Source organism: Mirounga leonina, unplaced genomic scaffold (assembly GCF_011800145.1).
Source record: "Mirounga leonina isolate KUSES-001 unplaced genomic scaffold, KU_Mleo_1.0 Mir_447, whole genome shotgun sequence".
Classification (NCBI taxonomy): domain Eukaryota; kingdom Metazoa; phylum Chordata; class Mammalia; order Carnivora; family Phocidae; genus Mirounga; species Mirounga leonina.
This window is the reverse complement of record NW_023270757.1, coordinates 4347787-4369959: the sequence shown is the minus strand read 5'-3', so window position 1 is coordinate 4369959 and position 22173 is coordinate 4347787. Positions and strand designations below refer to the sequence as shown.

General features: G+C 43.2%; 1 protein-coding gene across 9 annotated transcripts in view; it reads right to left on the bottom strand.

Annotated features, from left to right (window-relative positions):
* Positions 1 to 17230: 17230 nt before the first annotated feature.
* Positions 17231 to 22173, bottom strand: part of BNC2 (basonuclin 2) — a 430537-nt gene continuing 425594 nt past the window's right edge. For all 9 annotated transcript variants that reach the window (XM_034987946.1, XM_034987950.1, XM_034987953.1 and 6 more), the window contains one exon: positions 17231 to 20469. In XM_034987946.1, coding sequence (XP_034843837.1) covers positions 19809 to 20469 — 661 coding nt within the window. In that variant the 3' untranslated portion in view covers positions 17231 to 19808. The remainder of the gene's footprint in view (positions 20470 to 22173) is intronic.

Sequence of the window (22173 nt, the reverse complement as noted above, 5' to 3'; positions counted from 1 at the left end):
GAAGGAAGGAAGGAAGGAAGGAAGGAAGGAAGGAAGGAAGGAAGGAAGGAAGGAAGGAAACAGTGGCGAGTCCGTCCCTTGACAGGTGGCTGGGACCACACTGGGAAGGGCCCGAGCGCCATTCTAAGGGGAGTCAGCTTCATGCGAGAGGAGGCTGAGTCCTGAGGACCCGGATTTGGCGCCCTAGGACGTGGCCCTGGCAGATGGGAGTCCGGAGAGCCGTGAAGAGCCTGCAGGGATGGGCCAGGTAGAGGTCAAGGGGAGTGGGAGGGAAGGAGAGGGATACGTCAAGGGGAGGAATAGAAGCAAGCGCTGGTGCTGATGTGATTTGGGGGAGAAAGAGACAGAGAAGAGCACTTCGTGCTGGGCAGTCAGCTCAACTGGGAAGTGTGGGAGGCAGAGAAGCAAGGGCCTCCCGCCGGGCCCTGAAAAGCCAGGAGGACGCTCACACGAGGGAGATGGCGAGCAGGCAGGTGGAAAGGCGGCCGCAGCCCAGGGCCGGGCCGCTGAGCGTGCTGCACTGGCCGGAGCTGCTGCCCGAACGTAGCAGGTGAACGTGTGAGGTCGGATGAGGATCTCTACGGAAGAAAGGGCAGGAAGAACGGGGCCAAGGAGATGCCCCTAAAGGCCGCTGAGAAATAATGGTTGGAGGAAGGAGGCCAGGGAAGAGAAATCTCAGTGGAGTGAAGACAGAAGTTTCGCAGATGATGGGGTCCATAGCAGATGCCGCCGCTGTCCGGGGGGACGCGGAAGAGACCAGTCGAGTAGGTGGGAGGGAGGACACTGGTGGCCTTGGCAGAGTGACAGGGTGGTAAGTCAAGGGCTGAAGCGGGGAAGGCTGAGAAGCGAACGGATGACAGGGTGAGGCGGTGGGGGCTGAGCATCCGAGAACACGGACCCCAAACCATCTCCAGGCCTTGGGTTAGTGAACACCCCCGGCACTACCAGCCAGTTCTGCCCGGCCCCTTCTGCAAAGCCTCTAAGGTAAATGTGCTTTGCAATCGGTTGGTCAACCTGCTTTTTGGCGTCAGAATTCTTTTCAGTCTGTGAACTGAATCCTAAAGGCCCTAAAAGTCATGAGCAGATACGAATGAAGGACCGGAACCTTAAAACTTTCGGGGAAGCCAGGAAACTGGGCTGAAATTAATTTCCTTAGGAGAGGGAAAATAATTCTATTGCAAACGGGCACAAGTATTTGGATAATATGACTAGAAAATAATGGATTCCTTATTTTCATTAAATTTGTTAAAATACGTATCTAGGGGCGCCTGGGTGGCTCAGTCATTAAGCGTCTGCCTTCGGTTCAGGTCATGATCCCAGGGTCCTGGGATCGAGCCCCGCATTGGGCTCCCTGCTCGGGGGGAAGCCTGCTTCTCCCTCTGCCTGCCACTCTCCCTGCTTGGGCTCGCTCTCTCTCTACAAATAAATAAATAAAATCTTTAAAAAAAAAAACCAAAACACGTAACTTTTTTAGAAATGAACCCACCTAAAAACAAAGTTGATGCACACACACACCCCATACACACAAACACACACACACATACTTACGCACATACATACACACACACTCTACAACTTCTTATTGTCTCAATCTGCCAGAGTGTTTTTCAAAAACCATTCTCTCCCAGTGGAAGTCTTTCCTGATCAATTTTAACATTCTGAGTTTTTTTTTTAAAGGTAAGATCAATATAAATAATCTCTCTAACATACACACAACAGAGATTGTGAAGAACTTCCTGATTTGGCCCCAAGGGTCCTGCCCAAGCAAACTTTATACTCTGATAGTGCTGTGGGGACCTTAGGGCAGAGCTTGGGAGAGCCACAGGGTAAGGAAGACCTAGCAGAAGGGAGATGATTCTTCAAAAATTATATAGTTGGATGAATTGTACATATGAAGATGGATTTTTTTTTTTAAGATTTTATTTATTTATTTGACAGAGAGAGAGAGCACAAGTAGGGGGAGCGACAGGCAGAGGGAGAGGGAGAAGCAGACTCCCTGCCGAGCAGGGAGCCCGATGCAGGGCTTGATCCCAGGACCCTGGGATCATGACCTAAGCTGAAGGCAGTCGCTTAACCAACTGAGCCACCCAGGCGCCCCTGAAGATGGATTTTTTAAAGTTCGTGTCTTTTTAATTTCTTCTTCTTATTATTATTATTTTGGTCTGTTTCTATGTTGGGGAATTCTCCATCACATGAATCTTGAATCCTGGAGAGAGCATTGTATCAGTCAGATCAAGCCAAGTAATGCCCTGCTAACAGATAACACCCTCTCCAATCTTAGTGGCTTACAAAGCTTTAATTCCTGCTAATGCTGCCTGTTAATTATGGCCCTGGCTCTGCTCTGCATCGTCTTCACTCCTTGGATCTGGACTGACGCAGCAGTCCCCATCTAGAGCAGTGCTGTTCTTGAGGCAGAGGGAAAATATATGGCAAAGCACACCCTGGCTCCTGACGCATCCACCTGTAAATGATCCACATCATTTCTGCTCCTATTTCATTGGCGAAAACAAGCAACACAGTCAAAACCGGATGTCAGAGAGGCAGGGAAGTGCAATTCTTTCCCCAGGCTGGGGCAGAAGTATTTGGGAACAAAAATGTGGTTATTGTAGGCAGAACCTTCCTTCGCGCTGTAAGAAAAGAGCGTCCTAACAGGAATGACCTAGGACTGGCCCATCTGATTCAGCCACGGCACTCAGTGAATTCAGAGCTGACTATGCACAGGAACAGGGTCAATGCCAAGGTTGTTCTAGGTCTATGCTGTAGGAGCACTGGCCGTAGCAACCAAAGCCCAGTCTGGCAACATCACCCAGGTCCTCGCAGCACTAATGCTGGGATCCGATTTTAGCTGTTGGCCTATTTTTTTTTACCTACCATCTTGCATTCCTGTCAGCTTCCTAGGCTAGTGATCCAGTCTTCTTAGCAATTCTGTGAGCCACCCAGCTGTATCTGAGAGATATTTCCACATAAACAAGTCAGAGTCTTCCTCTGTTGCTTTCAGTTAAGAACCTGACTGATACAGTAAGGCTTTTGGCACCCCACCCACCCACCCACCCCCCAAATTTCCTCAGTTCAGTTTCTAATCACCATGCGTGATTGTTGCCCAAGGCCCCGTAATCCCTGCACAGAGGAAAGTCTGGCAGTGTATCAGGGCATCTTCTATTCAAAGATGTTAAGATAGGAAAGCCCAGTTCAGTCTTCGGTTCTGTGCGCTCAGGAGATGGAGAGACACTGCACACCAAACAACACATGTGGAAAGGGCTTTGCTAGCGGGTGGGCCCCAGGTGATCTTGAGTTGGGAAGTAGCCCGAAAGGCTGCAAAGTTTCTCTGCAGTGACTACATGTCCGGTTTGCTCAGGACAGTCCTAGGTTCCTACTCTTGTGGACCTGTTAATGTCTATTGACTACTTTTAGTGCCCTCTTTCTTTCTTTCTTCTTTTCTTTTCTTTTCTTTTTTCCCTCTTTCACTCTAAAATATATCCAAGCTTAGACAATAAATTATATGGACACTCCAACCAAAATGGAAATGGTCCTGGACCAGAAGTCAGAAGATCTTTATTTATTTATTTTTAAAGATTGATTTATTTATTTGAGAGAGACAGAGAGAGAGTGGGGGGAGGGGCAGTGGGAGAGAGACTCTCAAGCAGACTCCCCGCTGAGCATGGAGCCCAACGCAGGGCTGGATCTCCCCACCCTGAGATCATGACCTGAGCCAAAATCAAGAGTCGGACCCTTAACCGACTGAGCCACCCAGGCACCCCAGAAGATTTTTACTTTAATCACAATCTAGCACTAATGAGTGGAGCAACCAATAAACTTTCGATACCTCAGCTTCCTCATTTACAAAGTGGGGGAGTTTTTAGATCAGGGTTTGGCAAACTGTGTTCTGGTTTTCAAGACAGTATTTCACAGCCCTGTGCAAGTGGAGAAAGAGGAGGCCAAATAGGGGAAGATCTGACACCCCCAGAGACCTCTACTCTATTTGTTTCTGGTCTTGGGGTTGTACCTCACATTGCGATCAGAAGAAGTGTTCTTGTCATAAGAAATAAACACACACGCATGCACACACACATACACACACCCTCTACCTTGACCCTTCTTCCCACTTCTGACACAAGTTTCTTTCCTTTGCCACAAAACTTCCTAATAAACTCCGTGCTCATCCTCGTCCATGTACTTCTGCAGTCCCGGAGCACCTGTAGGGACCTGTGTCTTTATCCATCTCTCTCTCAGCATTCATAGTCTCTGTCTATCTGTCCGTCTGTCTTTCTCTTGCTCTATTTCTCTTTCTCTTCAACTTGGTGCTATTTTCTTCTCATATCCAACTGCTCAATCTACTTTATATATCAGAGTCCAGTCCTGGACAGAGATGGTTTAAATAACGAATTACTATCTTTGCTCTGTACCAGACCTCCTCATGGGCACATCTGCCACCCTATACATGGACTGCCTTTGCTTGGTCAGTCTCCGGTCACAGTTTGGTGAAAGTCAACCCAGCATGGCTCGTGGAGTAGGGGCTGAGGGCAAAGCAGTTTTAACTAGCAAGGCGTCCTGGGCTTGGTTGGCACCGGGTTGCATAAATCAAAAACATGCCCTGTTTGCACCAAAGTATTAACTTCCCCAATCACCAAATCCAATGAATGCTTTCTAATTTCCACCTTACCCGATTTCTCTGGAGGGTTTCATATGGCCAACCAGTCACTCGTTGACACTTCTAACTTCCCTACCTTCCCTACCACGAGTCTGGTTATCTCCTTACCACTCCTGTCAATCTCCTTTGCTGGACTCTCTTAGTTGTCCTCTCCTAGTTTTCCTGTCCCTCCCTTTCCAGTCTCTTCTGGAAACACACTTCTAGCTCTTCTATCAAAACACACTGCTATCAATAAGGCAGAGAGTATTTAAACCTTAAGATGAGTGTTTGTCAGTGTGTTTCCTCTGTAGGGTTTTCTTTTAAGCCTTGTCATTTGGATGTGAAGGATGCTGCCTTCTTTTAAGGACATAGCTGGAAAAGCAAACAAGTAAAGGACATATCATTTAGAACCCAGGGGTGAGAGGGTACGAGAGGCAGATTTCACTCCCTCTGAAAGCAGATTACCAGGGGACTGATCTCTACTTCTTATTCTTTAAAACAAATTAATATCAAGTAAAATTGACTTTTTCTCTGTGGACAGTTCTATAAAACTCAGTACATATATAGATCTGCGTTACCACCACCGCAAACAGGAAACAGTGTGTTTCCTTCTCTCCCAAACGCTCTCCCACTCCCTCTCCATTGCCATGTCCCCCTTGCCCCCACCCCCTGCGCCCTAGCAGCCCCCATCTGCTCTCCATGGCCACAGTTGTGTCTTCCAGACAATGTCATATGAATAGAATCATGCAGAGTGCAGCCTTATGTCATAGTTGTCTTATGTAGTACATCCACATCCACCGAAAACACTGTGAGACAATGCTATCGTTTTTGCTTCAAATTACAAAAAAATTAACAGCAGAAAAATAATGTATTATATTTGCCCATATATTTATCATTTCTGTTGTCTTTCTTTCTTTCTTTCTTTCTTGAGGATCCAACTTTCTTTTTGGTACCATTTCCCTTCTTTCTAAGGAATTTCCTTTCCCAGTTCTCTTGGAACATGTATGCTGGACAAAAAATTGAGAATTCCTTCATCTGAGAATGTCTTTAATTCACCTTCATCCCTGATGAATATTTTTCCTGGACTTAGAATTCTGGGTTGACAGTGCTTTTCTTTCAGCACTTTTAAGATGTTCTACTTTCTTCTGGCTTTCTTGGTTTCTGCTGAAAAAAGTCATTCCAATGGTTCCCCTATATGTAATGCTCCATATGTCTCAGGTTTTTTTTTTTCTTTTTGAGATTTTCTTTTTTTTTTTTTTTTTTGATCTGTAGAATCCAGTAATTAGATTATGCTGTGCCTGGGTGTTCATTTCTTTGACTTGATCACCTTTGGGTTTAATGAGCCTTTTGAATCTGTGGGTTTGTGTCTTTTTGCCAAACTGAGGCAGTTTTCAGCCATTAGTATTTCAAATACTTTTTCCTCTCTGTGATCTTTCTGGAGCTTTCCAATCTTGCCTTTTCAGTCCTTGGGCTGGAAAGCTGTTGTTCTACAGGGACTCTGCTTACCTCCAGGACCCAAAAGTGAGAGGGCCAATGGAGATAGAAGGGGTTTCCCCGCCCTTGAGACAGCAGCTCTTATTGGGGCACAGAGTCTGGCTCCTGTAGATCCCTGTCACTCCTGCTCTTGTCACCACCACTTGGGTTTGAGGCCAGCACTAGAAAATGGGGGGGGGGGGTGGCAAGAATAGGCAATTTTGCCTACATTTTTGACCATTTGCTGTTTTCTTCCCCACTTTTTGACCACAGGGCTTCTGGAGGTGCCTTCGTCCAGCCCTGATGCCCACTCACGGGTTTCAGATTTCGATGAATTCAGGCCAGCTGGGGCATACAGGAGGGAGGAAAAATGGTGAAGTAAGGCCATTTCGGTAGCACTCCGAATCCTGGTCTTTCTTCTCCAAGCTTCTGTTAGACTACTTACTTTTCAGAGCCCACAAATAGCTGACCCATGCATTCTATCCAGGTGTGGGACCGCAGCCTCCTTCGCCTCATCATAAGGCTGGCTTTGACTTTGGTATTTAGCAAAGGGCTCCAACCCCCAACCTTCATCCCCTATGCCTTCCTCTATTTATTCTGTTAGTAGTGCACTGATCACCTACTAAGGACCACAAGCTGCAGCCTAGAGAAACAATCCATCTTTAAGATGTTTAGAGCACAGTTCCCACATGAGACACAACTCCTGGATCTCACCCACGTCCTGGCTTTTCCCCCTCTGTACTTAGGCTCACAGATCTATGTGAAGTGAGTGGATTCTGTTGCTTCCTTGAAAAAACAAGTCTGCATGTGAGCCTGAAACCATCCCCACATGTGAGCTCTGTGGGTGAGGCGCGGGGCTTCGGAGAGAGTCAGATTTTTCAAACACACAGGTTTGTGATTTCTGAAAGAACAAAAAGCAGAAAGCATAACATCTTGCAGGATTACTTTCTGCTGAAGACCAAGTGATGCGACATCTGAAAATAATCAAATAAGTGTCTTGTTTTCAGCCTGCAAATGACTTTGTGAAACTTTGGAAGGAAATTCTCCACTTAAGAGAAGAGAAAAAAAAAAACCAAAACAAAACAAGAAACTGGAAATTGAGATCATGAGGAAGAACAAAGATGGGGAATTATGAGAGTGCTTTGAATTGTTAATAGCATTTGTATTTGTAAAAATGAATCTCTCTAAAAACCTGGAAGTGGCCTAATCACTTTAAATCACCTTACATAGCACATACCCAAAACCCCTGATAACCTCCAGCTTCAGTTGCTTATGACCATTTTCTGGAGCATTCCAAAGACCTGAAGTTGCCACACAATGCGCAGAACTCTGGATTCAAAATTATTGAAGACTTTGATATTTTTTTTTCCTTATAAGCTCTTACATTTGGAAAGAAGTCAAGGTACAGTCTAACCCCAGAGGATCAGAAGATATTGAACTGTTTTTTTTTTTTTAATAGTATCAGCCAAGAAAACAGAAATTGAACTGAACATTATAATGAGGAAAGTAAAGAAGGGCAAAGAAAAGGCTGAAGGTGGCGTGTATAAAAGACAAAGTTGAAGGAGAGGGTGCACCTCAGGAGGAAAAGTTCTGCTGGTCAAGGTAAGTCCCAGTAAGGCAGGTTGATGAGGATAATAGGAGGCAAATGAAATTCAACGTCATCCAAAAACCCCGGGCTCAGATAAGGAGAGACTGGAGCAAAGAGAAACTTCCCCGGGGCTGCGGTGGTTAAGGGTGACTTCGCGTTCCTATAGCATTTCATTAATCTACAAGTCAAGTGTTGCTAATATCCAGCGTGGATGACAGACAGTTGTATTTTGTGAATTTCTGGTTTCTAATGATGCATTGAGCTTTATTTTTTACAGCTGTCCTTGTCTTAATCCTGTACTTTTTTCCCCCTCCCCCCCGGGGTTTAATGGTTTCTAGTTCTATATTGGCATTTTAAGCTACATGCCGCCCATCAGGCTGCACGCGGCTTCCGAAGGTTAGGGCGTTTGGGTCGCCACGAGCGCTCTGGAAGGACGAGTGCTCCCGTGAGCAGCCCAGCAAACCCTCTCGCAGGACGGGAACGCGCCAGCGCAGGACCGGGGCGCACGCTAGGAATCGAACCAAATGCCTTTTGCAAACAGCAGCTCAATGAGGATTCCTGCCATGAGGCAAAATGCTTGGAAAGTTAGTATGTGCTGGCATCACTGGGTTTGGGGTCAGCATGCTGAAACCGGGACTCATTATGTTCCTACCATGCCAACTTGGTGCAATTAGCCGAACACGATAATTTCCCGAAGCCATATGTTGATCTTTAGGGGAGGGGAGGCTTCGTATGCCTGATGGCTCTGAGCTCTGACTGGCGTGTCCCAGCTTCGAGCACATCTCTGTAAATCAGGGTAATGCATGCGCACTGCAATCAAAGGTGAGGTAGGAGAGCCGGCCTGGATAGAGGCAGGAAACAGAGTGGGGCTGTGTACTTGTTGACTCTTGCAGCGCCTTGGTTTTCTTCTTCTTCTTCTTCTTCTTCTTCTTCTTTTTTTCCCAAGGAAGATTTCAGAGAAAGGTCAAGGGAGCACCACTGTGTGCAAGGCTGTTCCTCCCTCCCCCACCCAAAATAAAATCAATGGAAGGACCTAGAACACAGTAAGTTATGTTCCAGGGCTTTGTGGCCTGTATTCTCATTGGAGACCTATCAATGTGAACTAGCACTGTTGGGATATCTCTTCAGCTAGCCCTGTTAATCAATACCTCTGTTCATTATACGTCTCTGATGAATACGGGTAATGATTGGGTGCCCGAGAGTCAGGTGACTAAAAATAACTGCGCCTCACTGAGGGTCGATAGATGTTCCCCCCAGTATTACTGCTGGCAATTCAATATTCGCCGCCGCCCCTCCCGAACGCCCACCGATGCGCTCCTCTCTGGTCTTCATTGATAGATCAGCTCTGTCCTCAGAGCAGCTTTATTAAATTAGTAGCACTTAATCTACGGTCATATTGTCAACTGACGCGGGGCAACCTCACGAGAGCCACTGGCCGCGACCCAGGCAGTTTTGATTAGCTTTGTGCCAAGAACTGTCTTCATGGGTGCCTCTTTGCTAAACAGGAGGATTTCCACCATTTAGTAAGGTTTAAGACAACTTTTTTTTTTTTTTTAAGAAGAAGGAGCTGTTTGAGGGAGAATTCTTGCCAATTACAGACGTGTTATGACAGATGAAAAGATCATAATTATGCTTGGATTCCCTGCAGGAGTGCGTTAATACATCCGTGACATTTAATAACCACATGCGTCAACGGAGGTTGACTTCTCCAAAGTTGTTTAACCTACCATTTCTTTGCCCTTACCCCCAAACCCAGCCAGGGGTGCTCAGAGGAAATCGAGGAGGGAGACCCCTCAGGGCTCGCTGGCTGGCAGCCTTGCTGCCCTGGGAGGGCCCCTCAGTCCGTGGCATCCGAGGCCGGCTGGACAGTTCCTCGCTGTGGGCCTGATGACAGCCTGTCCCGCCCCTTGCTGGCCAGAGGCCCAGGGCCGGGGCTGCTGTGGAGTCGGGGTAGCTCATTTCCCTGGCGATGCGCCGGGCGGTGCAGTGGGTGCGACAAGCTGGGGAGATGGGCAAGTCCAGCGCTAGGGATGGAGAACAGAAAAATGACAGCTTGGAAAGGACACTGCAGGAAAAGTTAGTCTGGGGTAGCCACCTCTTTAGCTAAGAGGTGGGGGTGATAGTAAACAATGCTGAGTCAAAAGCACCTTCTATATGCTTCTTCCCCTTGTCCCTCAAGCAGGATGACAGGAGGAGGAAATGTCACTGATTAGGACAACTGTCCTTCTGCTAGTTTTATTTCTAGATTATAACAAGCACAGGCTGCATAAAACCACTGCCCAGGGAATATAAACTGAAACATAAGCATTTAGTCTGGAAACAAAATATATAGTCATCATCCTGTTGGCTATGGTCCACAAATTTCAAAGGGCAGGGGAGCGAAGACAATGTATTTGTAGACAGCTAAGCGGCAAAGATACCTAAGTTCTTCCTTTGGTCTTTCTTTCCTCAAAAGAGCTTGGGCAAAGGGCTTTGGTGGGGGACAGGAATTCTGGAGAGACACAGAAGTCGTCCCTCAAAGGATGGCTTTGGTAAGGAAGACTCTGAGCAATGTTTGCTGGGCTCTGTCGGGACTGGCTAGAATCTTGATCGCTCTGACTCAGCTTCGCCATCTGAGCAAGAGATGGGTTTGATCTTCCTAAGGAGAGTATTCAATAATACCAGGATTCAGTCCAAACAGGAGACTGACTCTGAGTTATACAACAAGTGTACTTCAGTAGGGTGAATTACCACGTGAGCAGAAGCGTTACTAAGTGTATTTTGTAAAGGTCTATTGGAGTTTGTTGAGTTTCTTCAAATCAAGAAGGTAAGAAGAGGTCAGTGACTGATAAATCTTTAATATAAAAATTGTACAAGAATTCTGATACAAATTACAAGAGGTATTTGGACAAAATATGAATAAAATTCCATTTACATCCCCAAACCCTTATGCATTTTATGCAAAAGACATACTGTAGACAGTTATAGTACAGAAAATACAACAAAGGAAATAGCAAATAAAAAACTTTTAATTCCCTTAGACTACTGATCAAAACAAACCAAAAAGCAAAACAAAACAAAACAGCAACAAAACCCTTGTTCAAGGTACATACAGTATTTCTGAAGCTACCGACGTCACGAGTATTACATGGGAGGGATGCAAGCCGTCCCCGTCCCTGGGTGCAGCTACCGTGTGGAGCACAGGCTTTGGCTCTGTGACAGGCTTTAGCAGAAGAGACTGGTTTAATGTAGATGAGAACAACATAAACAAAAAGAAAAGCCCAGACCCCCCAAACTCTGGGGGACGGAGAGGACCTATCTTGGTGAAAATTCCTTTTCCTCAAGATATTTCAATTCCCTTGGCCACTTTTGCTGTCAAATATGCAGGTCGAGTCAAATGTTTTTGTTATCGAGACACACCGGTGGGCTTGGGGTGGATTAGAAAGTTACGTGTTCTCCCAACTATGTGAAGGATCTTGCTAGTTCTGGAAGGACTAGCCCTTGATCTGCAGGGGAGAACAGAGAGCTTTCCTTCCCAGAGCCTCAGCTTGCCTCCAGCTTTGAGGAAGGGCCCAGGTGGCCTCAGACCAAAGTCTCCTTTTGGTTCCTTGACCTTCCTTGACCCTCTGACCTCCATGTACCCACATTTAGCTCTCCTGCACTTCGTTTTTTACTGGCACTGGTAGGAAAATGGTAAGATTTCTCTGCAGGGCAGCTGAACCAAAGTTTGCACAGGAAAGAGAGTGCACCATACATTATAAATCTTAGATAGTCATATCAGGTTAATACATAATACTAAAACATCTCATTCGCTTAATTCATGTTATGTAAACCCTGGACAGGGTAGAACACACACATGTTTCCGAAATGATCAAAATCAGGACGAAGGAGGGAGTGTTCTACCTTCTTGCTTCAGAAAAGATTTTTTTTTTAAGGGGTAGGTGAGATCAGAAGGAGAGCAAAGGGCGGCAGTGGAGGATAATGGAAAAGTCAAGGGAGATTAAGATAGGCAATGAGAGGAATGGATTACTCTGTACAGAGACATGCAAAAACGCTCCAAATTGAGTACTAGATGAAAAACAAACAAACAAACAGACAAAAAACAAAAAACAATCAACCTTGGTTTATACATCTCAAGTGAACCTGTTAACTCAGCACATTGTCTGGGAGTTCAGGAGCATCATACCTCGGGAATCAATGCTTCTCCTGGCAAAGTGTGTCCTCGCCTGGCAAAGGCAGGCAGGGGGCTCCCCTTGCACGGGGACTACCAAGAGGCCTGGGGGTCTCTCCCTCCTCTTCTGGAAAACGCTTGCAGGACCAGGTGAGAGGGGCTCTCCCACATATCCAGGGGCTCCCCAGGGTCACCTCTCAATCCTCGAGTTCCGCAACGGAAGTGGGCGGAGCCGGTTAATAATGGATTGATTCGCTATCTTCGTTGTGCATTGTTTCAACATCACATTTGGCAACAGGAAGCCTTATAAAGTCTTGGTATAGCACTTAGATACTCTCTCTCTTCAAGAAATATATTTTTATACTATCTACTTCTCTCCATTTTTGTTAAAATACCTCTTTCTGCTCTTCCTTCCCTTCAAAGATTTTTTTTTTAATGAAACTTAAAAAAACCCAAAACATTAAGCATCCCTGTTATTTCAAGGGGGAAAGCTAGTATTAGCAGATTCTGTGCAATTTTGGCAACCGAGTTTTTAATTCATTTAAGATTCTATTAATATGTTTGATAAATGATTGTAATATATACATACTGGTGGAACTTAAACAACATCAAGCCAACTGCTTTTTCTCTGACCCCAAGAATCCTCGCTCAAAGTGCTTTTCTTCCCGGTCCTCAGACGGGCTAATGAAATTATTTCGCACAAATTTGTCAACAAAGACCTGTTAAGCTTTCTATGTCTAAGTCTCCTGCTTTTCTCTCTCCAAAAGTCCACATCAAAGATGACATTTGCACGCATCTCCTTTGTTTGACAAATACATTTGCCATGTGACTGTTCCCGGGGGCGGGGGGGGGGGCCGGGTGTCAGCAACTTCTGTCACACCTGCTACCAGAGGGTGGGGAGGAGGCACGGAGTCCTCGGGCTCCTTAGAGAGGAAGTACAAATCGATCTTGCGCTTCACTTAGTCACTACCTAGCCACTTTCCAACCATTATCAAGCAGGTCAAAACAGTTCACTAAACAAGAACAGCAACCACCACCTACACGTAATTCGGGCTCAAGGTATTTTGGAATACAATATTTTCGTGTGTTCCTCCTTTGTACCTTTTGCCCCCTCGTCACTTGAGTCTGTAAAGCTCACTATACTTGTAGTTATCAAAATTCTCCCAAAGTGGAGAATTTACCTTTTACATATAGGGTAGTTCCTGTTTTAGTGATTAAAGTAAAAAGTCCCATCACCTCCCCCCCCCCCCACTTTTTTTTAGATTGTCAGTCCAGTCTCACAAAATCAAGGTTAAGCTGTTGTGTTACACTATGGATTCTGAGGTGGTCATTTCAAGGTACTTGCTTGCATTTAGACCCGTGGTTGGCTGCCAAAGCTAAAACAACAGCAACTTTTTACCACCATGCACAACCAGTTTGTCTCCAACATATGCACTTTTGGAAGGGAAAGGAAAGTATCATAATGCTTTCCTTCCAAAATATGGGGTGATCTAATTCTGCTCTGCCACTGACTTGTGGGAAATTTTGCTCCAGCTATGGGGGGCCACACCCAGTACTCCTTAAATGAGTGGGCATGGAATTGCAATACTTAAGTTTCTAAAGACACAAAGAATGCTGTCACAGGGTCTCTCTGCTGACCCTTTAAGAAGTCATCTTGTTACTGTCCACTTAATAGCTGGAGAGGGCATCGGAGAGGCAGCCTTGGGCTTACCAAAGACGCAGCTTATTAGGTGTGTGTGTGTGTGTGCACGCGCATGCACTTGTATGTTGGGAGGGGAGGGAGAGAAGCAAGAAGGAAGAGGAAGAGGAAGAGGAGGGGAGGGAGAGAGGGAGGGGGAAGGAGAAAGAGAGAGAGAATTGTGACTGTGTGTGTACATCAGGGAACTCAGTGGGAAAGCTGAGCCCTTGTACTCCATTTCCCCTTCACAAGGGATAAACAGGCAATTACGCATCCTTTTATATTTGATGGCCAAGTGCTGAACTGGAAAGCACACTATTAGTTTGTGTCCCTTCAGGGCCAGGGCAATAAGTAGCCAGGAGAGCTGGGGCTGAAGCAGAGAGGGTGTTGTCTGCTGTTAGTGTGACAGTCTTGTCAGCAGCATTCACATTACTGGAAGGTAATAAAGTGACAAGTAAGTTATTAGAAAGATATGAGGTGAAATTGAACTGAAGCTTCTTGCTGCTCAGTCCCAGCTTTTTCCTTTCCTCTTTTGTAATGGTCCACTATTTGTTACAAACTGAGCCTTGTCTTGATATTTTATATAGAAAAGATTTTTTTTTTTGCAGTAAAGGTCAAATGAATTTACAATAACACTTTAGAAAAGAATAAGGATGTTTTATAATAACTATAGAATGTTGTTTCAAAAAAATATATATAGCATTATAATGAACAATAATGCTGATCCAATTTGGTGTACTTGTAAAAATGCTCATTAAAAGAACCAACCCTTTATTAGGCATTTGGAGTTTTCAACAAATGCCCAAAGACAGTATCTGATGTCCAGTTATTGCCGCATGACCACAAGCATCATCTTGGGCAAGATATGGAAAGAAGGGCACAAGGAAAGATGGGTGTTTGGGCCAGAGTGATGTAGACTAATTCAGCCGTCAGTCTTACAGCTGGGTTTATAAACACTAATTGCAAGTTACCATATATGGGGAGCAACTCTCCAACTACAGGGAATAGGGAAATGAGTCTGAGACACATCAGATATGGTCTTAATTCTAATACGAGGAAGACTGCCACATGGTTTAGCTTTGAGGGAAAACATGAAAACAGAAAAGTTACTTTTATGCTTCACAGGAAGGTAAATGAGCTCACATTTTGATCAAGAAGTCTTTGGCCAAGTGGCATTACCATCATGGCTACAGGGGCAAGCAAAAGTCATGATGGAGAAAATACATTTAAGAGCTCAGTTTGACCACCAGCCTTTTCTATAACCTAGGTGACCCATCACATCTCTTTGCTTCCCTAAGGGACTCCAGCATCACTTCCCACCCACAAAACAAAACCAAAAACAAAGAAAAAACCCCCACAACTGCCCTTGTTGGCTCTTCTGACCCATTAAGGAACCTGTTATTCCACACAGTTGTGTTTGCTTTCCCCTGTTCCTCAGACTGGGGTGCCGTGGGGCACCTGGTCATAGGGAGCTCTTCGGGGTGGTGCATCAATATGCTCTCGCCTGCTCCTAGGCACAATTGTACCAGACCTTTCTTTTGCACAAACACTTCGAGTTCATTCACTATTTTCTTTTCTAGCTACCCCAGACCGGGGCAGGTACCAATCCCCTACTTAGTATCCCTTGCTCTGCTTTTGGAAAAACTCATTCCCTCCAGTCTTTTTGACACCTGCCTTTCATCGCCCTCCTTACACATTTAGACCCTTCCCATTAAAAGACAAAGCATGGGAGGGAGAAGCAACATCCTCTAATTTAAATGTTCCAAGTTTTTAAAGAATGAAATTTATTGTAATTGTTTAAAAGTTAAGGAGTGTGTCCGGGGGATAAAAGAAAGTTTCTTCTGGATGATTTGTTTCTTTATGATAGCAGATGTAGTGTGTCTTATTACAGCTGAGTTTTATTTACTCTGTTAGTCAATCCAATCCAACACTAACAGACCGAGTACAAGTTAGGACTGCTCAGGTCAACTGTTAGCAGTTAGCAGAATGTCCACTCCACTCTGGTTACTGGTTTTTTTATGTTTTAATTGCCAGTGGCCCCCATTCTCATTTGCTTGGTACACATCTGGGGTGTGTACGTAGGGAGGGGAACAAAAGGTCACTTTTTATTTGGTGGGAATCTAATGCTTGGTTTCTCCTGAGTAAAATGGGGAGAATGCCTCTGGAACAACAGCCTATTCTTAGTATATTCAAAGTTTTTTTTTTTTTAAGAGCAATGTATACACTAACAGGGCTGTTAACCAGTTAGGTGTCTTTCTCCTCTTACTGGAAGGGCCTGGAAAGTCATGACCAAAGAAATCACACTACAAGGACAGTGGCACCATTGTGCTAAAAACATTTGCAAAAAAGATGTTTGTCACGTTGAGAAGCAAAACATTAATACCTTCAAACCTTTAAAAGGCATCAGGCTGAACTGGACAGCTAGACTAAGATCTGAGATGCATTACATTGCGTTGACTTATCTCAATACAATTAATAGCAGAACAAAGAATGTCAAGCTTTTTAATCACATTTTTAAAACCAAATTACTTATCATCTATCCTTTCCCTTGCCCTTTGTCGTCCTCCTCCACAGCATGCAGATATTCTCTAAAGCAGACTAAGCCTTTCTGATATGTACAAAAACATAGTTTAAAATGATCAGAACAGTAAGTTTCAACATCAGCTAGTGAACATGCACATTAATAATACTGCCTCATTTTCTACCTGTGACAAAACTGTGGTTAAAATCAATCAAATGCGAAAAAGCTCCTTGGATGAAAATCTGCATCGCTATTAATTTTCAGCAGCACAGAATGGATGCAGCTCGAGAGAAACTGTTACACAATAGAAAACTCCTATGAAAAAACAAATGAGTAGAAATGGACAAAGACGAAGGGCCCAATGATTAAAATGCTGGTCTCTTTTTCCTTCCCGTTTGCAAATAAGCCTTGGGATCACCGTCCTAACTAGATTTACAGTTAAGTCAAAACACTGCACTCAGGCACACACCCAAGAACAAGCAACACTTTGGGACAGGAAGCACTGTGCATTTCATAATGTTACACTTTATGTACCACTTCGCTTCCATCCACTCCCCCGGTCCCTTTTTAAGCAAATAGGCTTTATACTGGAAAGTGTTATTCACCCATTTAGAAGGCCACCATAACATTTGGGCACTTGAGGCGCAAAAGTAGTAGCATATAGGGGAGACACTTAAAAATAAGAGCCAGTTGTCCAGGACTCATGGCCATTTCTCTGATAAATCTCAGGCGAACACATTCATGTTTCCGAGCAAGGGAAATTCTACCTTGAGAATCTCATTGCTTCTGGACTGTTCTAACTGGCTATTCACATTAGCCCAGTTTGTGGCAAGTAACAAACATTTGTTCTAAGCCTGGCTCATTTGCTGATGTGACCTGCTGACAGCTATGTAATTCACTCACTAGGGCTATTTGACCTTTTAGTTGACATTAAGTTAAACAGACTAAACATTGATTCTGTACAAGATGAGTTCTAGTATCTCAACCAAGAGAGTAACTTTTTAAATATCACTGAAATAAAAATGTGTTATTTTCATAAAACTAGGTGTAATTCAGTCTATCACAATCCAAAGCCAGTGTTTCCCTAATCTTTTGTTGGGATACTAAAAAATATTTTTTCCACCCTTTTTGACTCGAATCATTTGGTAGTGGGCCAACAGCGCAACACAGAGAATGCTAAGAGGACCAAAAGGTTTGCAAACAAACTTTCATTATTCTAGTTCAATTTTTCACAAACATACTGTACATAGTCTTATATGGTATAAAACAAAGGAAAACATCTGTCTATTCAATTTAACACAACACCAAAATAAAGCAATTAAGACTTTGGGGAATTCAAAGGTACAAGAAAACAAAAATGGTTATTACTAATTCCTCAGCTTTTTACCGTAAACATTTGTCATTTAACATAGTGTTTGATATGGTTTCTTTTGTACTGCGAATACTTTTGGTCTTTCCTCACTGGCGAACAAATGAATTAAACGAGCCCCATAGCATCCTCTAAAGGAGATGAAAAGATGAAGCTTCTAGACAAGTCTAGCTTATCTTTAAGAATCTATTGTTTCTGAAATTTTTACAAATAAAAATACTGAATCCTCAACTAATGATGCTTATTTTTGGAAACAATAAATACTGTGAGGTACAATAAATCCTACAGGAATAATAACAACAACAGAAACATATTAACAGTTTCCTTTGGCAAATTTAACGGAAGTGAATGCTGATGTGAACATAGAAAAAATAATTACAAAACATATGAAAAATGGAAACAACATGCAAAGTTCAAACAAAGGGGGTATTTCTAACTTTGAGACCGATGAGAGAAATGTTTGAGGCCATTAAATGCAGAAAAGAAATACATTCTCTTTAAATTATTGTGTACTGTTAGACAAAATATTCCTTGTTTATCTGTCTTTCCCCCCCTCCACTTAAAAAAAAAAAAAGAAAAAAACAGACAACAAAACACAGTCTGCAATGCACGTCCTAATGGTTTTGGCTGCAGACTGAACTTGAGTAAATATCATCATTTAGTCAGTATGTTGTGGTAGCTGAGGGCTGCCCATGTGGTTAACCAGCTCAGGCAACATGTGTAAACATCGGAAACAAAACAAAACAAAAACAAAAAAGGTTTGGAGAATCGTCTCCCCCTCGTTCTCACTCTCAATTGCTTGGTTTCAGGCTTGCTTTCATTTCTCTCTGACAAATCATGTGGGGAAACACAAAACACTCAACAGTGAGAGATCCTATTTTAAACCCCCCTTCGTCTGGCTTTTCAGAAAGGAGTGTTGCTCAATTCAAGTTCAGCACATGTTTTCAAAGCTTCCAAGTACTGCCACTGTGAAATGTCTTTTGATTTTGTCTATCAAACAGGCCTGAATCATAGGACTACTGCAGAACTTGCAACAAATTAGACAGCCATACAACAGACCAACCCAGTGCAGACTTCTTTCTTTTTAAAGGAGAAGGGTTAGGTCCTTGGAAATGAGTGTTCAACACTTTTACATATTCAGCTTCGTTCCACAGTCAGTAATTTGGGCTTTTGTATCCTGAAATATTATCCTGCCTCTGAAGAGTAAATGCCTTGGCTGTTTCACACCACATAATTGTGTTTTCCTTTTATGTAACTTAACATATAAGCAAAGAAGGATGCAATGTTGATTCTAATAACATTCGGCACTTGAAAGAATCACCAAGTGTTCTTTTTTTAAAGCGGTTTTCTGGTGGCCGACAAATTGGCCTGTGGTTATGTTGAGTGACTAATTGTATTTTCTTTTCTGGAAACTTGTGCAAAGTTGGCAGTTTTGTGTTAACACTAATACTTTTGTTTGGCATTTGTGCCCTATACTGACCAGACCATTTTTATACAAGTGAATTTTTTTAAAAAGACACTTACTTGAAGTATGGCAATAGTTTAAGGATAAAAAAGAAGCATGGATATTACACATCCCCTTGTAGTGTATGAAAAAAAGTGCATGACTGGATTTATGTACTAGTACAGGACATTTTAAAAAATCCGATCTGTGCTGTAAAGCATGCCAGCACCTCTTTATCACTATATCTAGCAGGTAGTAAAAACAAGACCATGTTTTTTTTTTTTTAAAAAAATGTGCATTAATGCTAACATAAATGAATAGAGCTAGCCAGCAAACTATTTTTCTCCTGCATATCTAACAGCTGGATGTAACTGTAAAAATTAAACAAAAGAGTTAAACACCATCAATACAATTGCTTTACATCATTGGCCTCTCAAGGCTAAATATTTACAGGTGAATCTGCCATGCTTTAATTGAAGATTCTCTCAAAACCTTAAAGTTCACAAAAGACAACTATAAGTTCCTTTTTTGTTTCTTTTTTTTTTTTCCCTTTATTTTTTTTTGCAGGCAACAGTCATGGATACAACAAATTGTCCCTCTGGAGAGGACCAAGAATTCTTATTCTTTCAGAATTTGGGCTAGTTGCACACTTTATGTGTGTGTGTGTGTGTGTATGTGTGTTTTAAGGGTACTTTGTTTTCACCCCCAAATTAAAGATCCCACCCCTTTCCCAAAACTAAAGGAAAAAGAAAACAATTTTCAAAAGCACCTAGTGTTTATCTTTTTATATCTAAAAAGATGTGTGTGTGTGTGTGTGTGTATATGTAGACACAGAGGCATACATGTACACACACACACACACATACACACGCCAAGTACACAAGCACACATGGACTATGGCAGTTCAAATACGTAGGCCATCTGGTGAGAGCTGGCATTTGTAATGTCCGTTCTGAGACTAATCGACGGAAGTGAAGGGAATGTTTTTGTGGAGATTAGGGTTCTGACTGTGCCGGTTTCGGCTTCGCACAGAGGAAAACATCATATTGCAACCAGGGACTTTGCACTTGTGCATTTCTCGCAAATGCACAGTTTTGTAGTGCACTCTCAGGGTCCCCTTGTTGCTGTACATTTTGTGACAAATGTTGCACATGATCCCACCATTGCTCCCGGACAAGCTGTTGAACATCAGAGATCCTGGAACTTCGGGCCCTAGACTGCCAGGGAGGGCAGGGGCCTCGGCCTTGTGTGCCGACTCCCCACTGTCACTCGCCCCGTCAATGTCGTCGAGAAGAATGCCCTCGTCGCTGCCTGCGTCAGATTCTCGGGAGGAATGGATGCTGCTGCTGGACTGGAGACTGGAGGTGGTGCTCAGGTCAAGGACCATGTAGTCTTCCGCCATGCCTCTCCCGTACCCATTCAGGTGGGAGTCTTCAGTCCCTGCGGGAGAGGAGGCGTCTTCCCTGACATCGAGCCCCAACGGGTGCTGGGCACCATAGATCTTCATCAAAAATTCATCCCGGAGGTCCTTGCTAAGGGAGGGCTGCGCTGAGTCCAGGCCCATGTCATCGAGTTCTTTGGTCAACAGTTTGCGATGCAGGTTTATGTTGGCACTGTGTCTAGGAAAACAAGAGGGAAGGGGGGGGAGAGGTGTACAGGGTGTGGGGAGGGGTGAGAAAAAGGAGAACATTTTAAAATTGATTCAGCTTCCACCAGGCATTAAATAAGCACATTCATTGCTAATTGCACCATTATAAAAGCAAACATTGCCCTACATCCTCAGGATTTGGGAATAAGTGGTGGTGGGGAGTGCAAATAAGGGGAGCTTTTCATTAACATAATTTTTATAAGAGTAAAATTCTTCAATGGTAGAATGAATGCAAACCCATGCACCTTTTTCTCAATGATATTGTTAGCTCTACTAGGTAGCAGCATCAGCTGCACAGAATCTCACAGCAGAGATGTCAGAATATATATTAAACAGGATAAAAGAATGGAAACTTGCTGCTTGTCTAAACTGAATAATTTGAATTTACACCTAAAAAAAAAAAGCCCTTTTTTGCCTACAACACTTCATTTAGAGGTATAAAAAAGATCAATTTTTAAAAAAGTAAATGGTTTAGATAATTTCAGTTTAACTTTAAAACATAATGACATCTTCTCCCTTGCCTTTCTATACTTCATGTTCTAGGAAGGAAAAAATTTAGTTTTATAGATTAGCAATTTGAAATAGGGTTACAGACTGTATCATAAATCCCTTTCCTCAGAATAATTTGGGATCTCAACTAATCTACTAGTAAACTACGCGTCATTTTCAGAAGCTGCTGCATTTTAGAGTTGAAAATGCTTTCATCAAGTAATTTGACTTTTAAAATTTAATCCTTTAAAACAAAGCCTGAAAAATAGAAATTGTTTTTTAAAATAAAAACACCCACCCTTTAAAAAAATCACGCTAAACAACAGAAAAAACCCAAAAGGGACAAAAAAGAAAACACACAATAAATACCCCCCAAATCAAGCACAATATATGGTCCCCCTTTTTTAACAACTGGAATCTGTACTTCTTAGACAAGCAAAACTTTTAGTGAGGGCTTTGCTTGTGTTTAAAAAAAAAAAAAAAAAAGATAGGATTTGTCCCACAGCATCCATAAGGATGTCATGATTTACAAAGCCTAATATGTTATTATCTATCTGAAAACATTGCCTTTGTATTTACATCCCCCATTTATTTTTAAAGTGCCCTTGGGCATATACCTCTCTCCACCTGCAAAGGCTCACATGTTTGACAAGTACCTAAATTGAAGCCTACCCTTCCAAAAAATAAACCAATAAATAAATACACAGATACATAAGAGCTTCTCGATAATGGCAGAAGCTCTACATCTTGAAAAAGTAATTGTGATAATAGAAATAACCTAGAATGGCCAGTAGAACATTCAACAGACCTCCTGATTATAATTAAAACGTATGGAAGACCAAAATGAGTCACTCCATTTGGTGACAAGCATGGCTAATTTCTTAGAGATGGTTGAGAGGTATGTGCCTCAGAGACAAGAAAGGTAGGAAAGACTTCTCCACCTTTCCACACAAGACAATATATAGCACTCCGGGTGTTAAGGGGCAGAGGGGAGCAGCCCTCTCCACACTGCACTTAGGAAGGCTGAGCTTACCTTGTGATAATAAGATCAGCTTTCTAATCTTTTGCTAAATCGATCACAAAAGAAAGCAAGAATGAGAGAGAGAGAGAAAGAGAGAGAAAAAGAGAGAGAGAGAAAACAAATTCACATTCTAGACATCTGGTTTAAAAAAAACTTAAACAATAA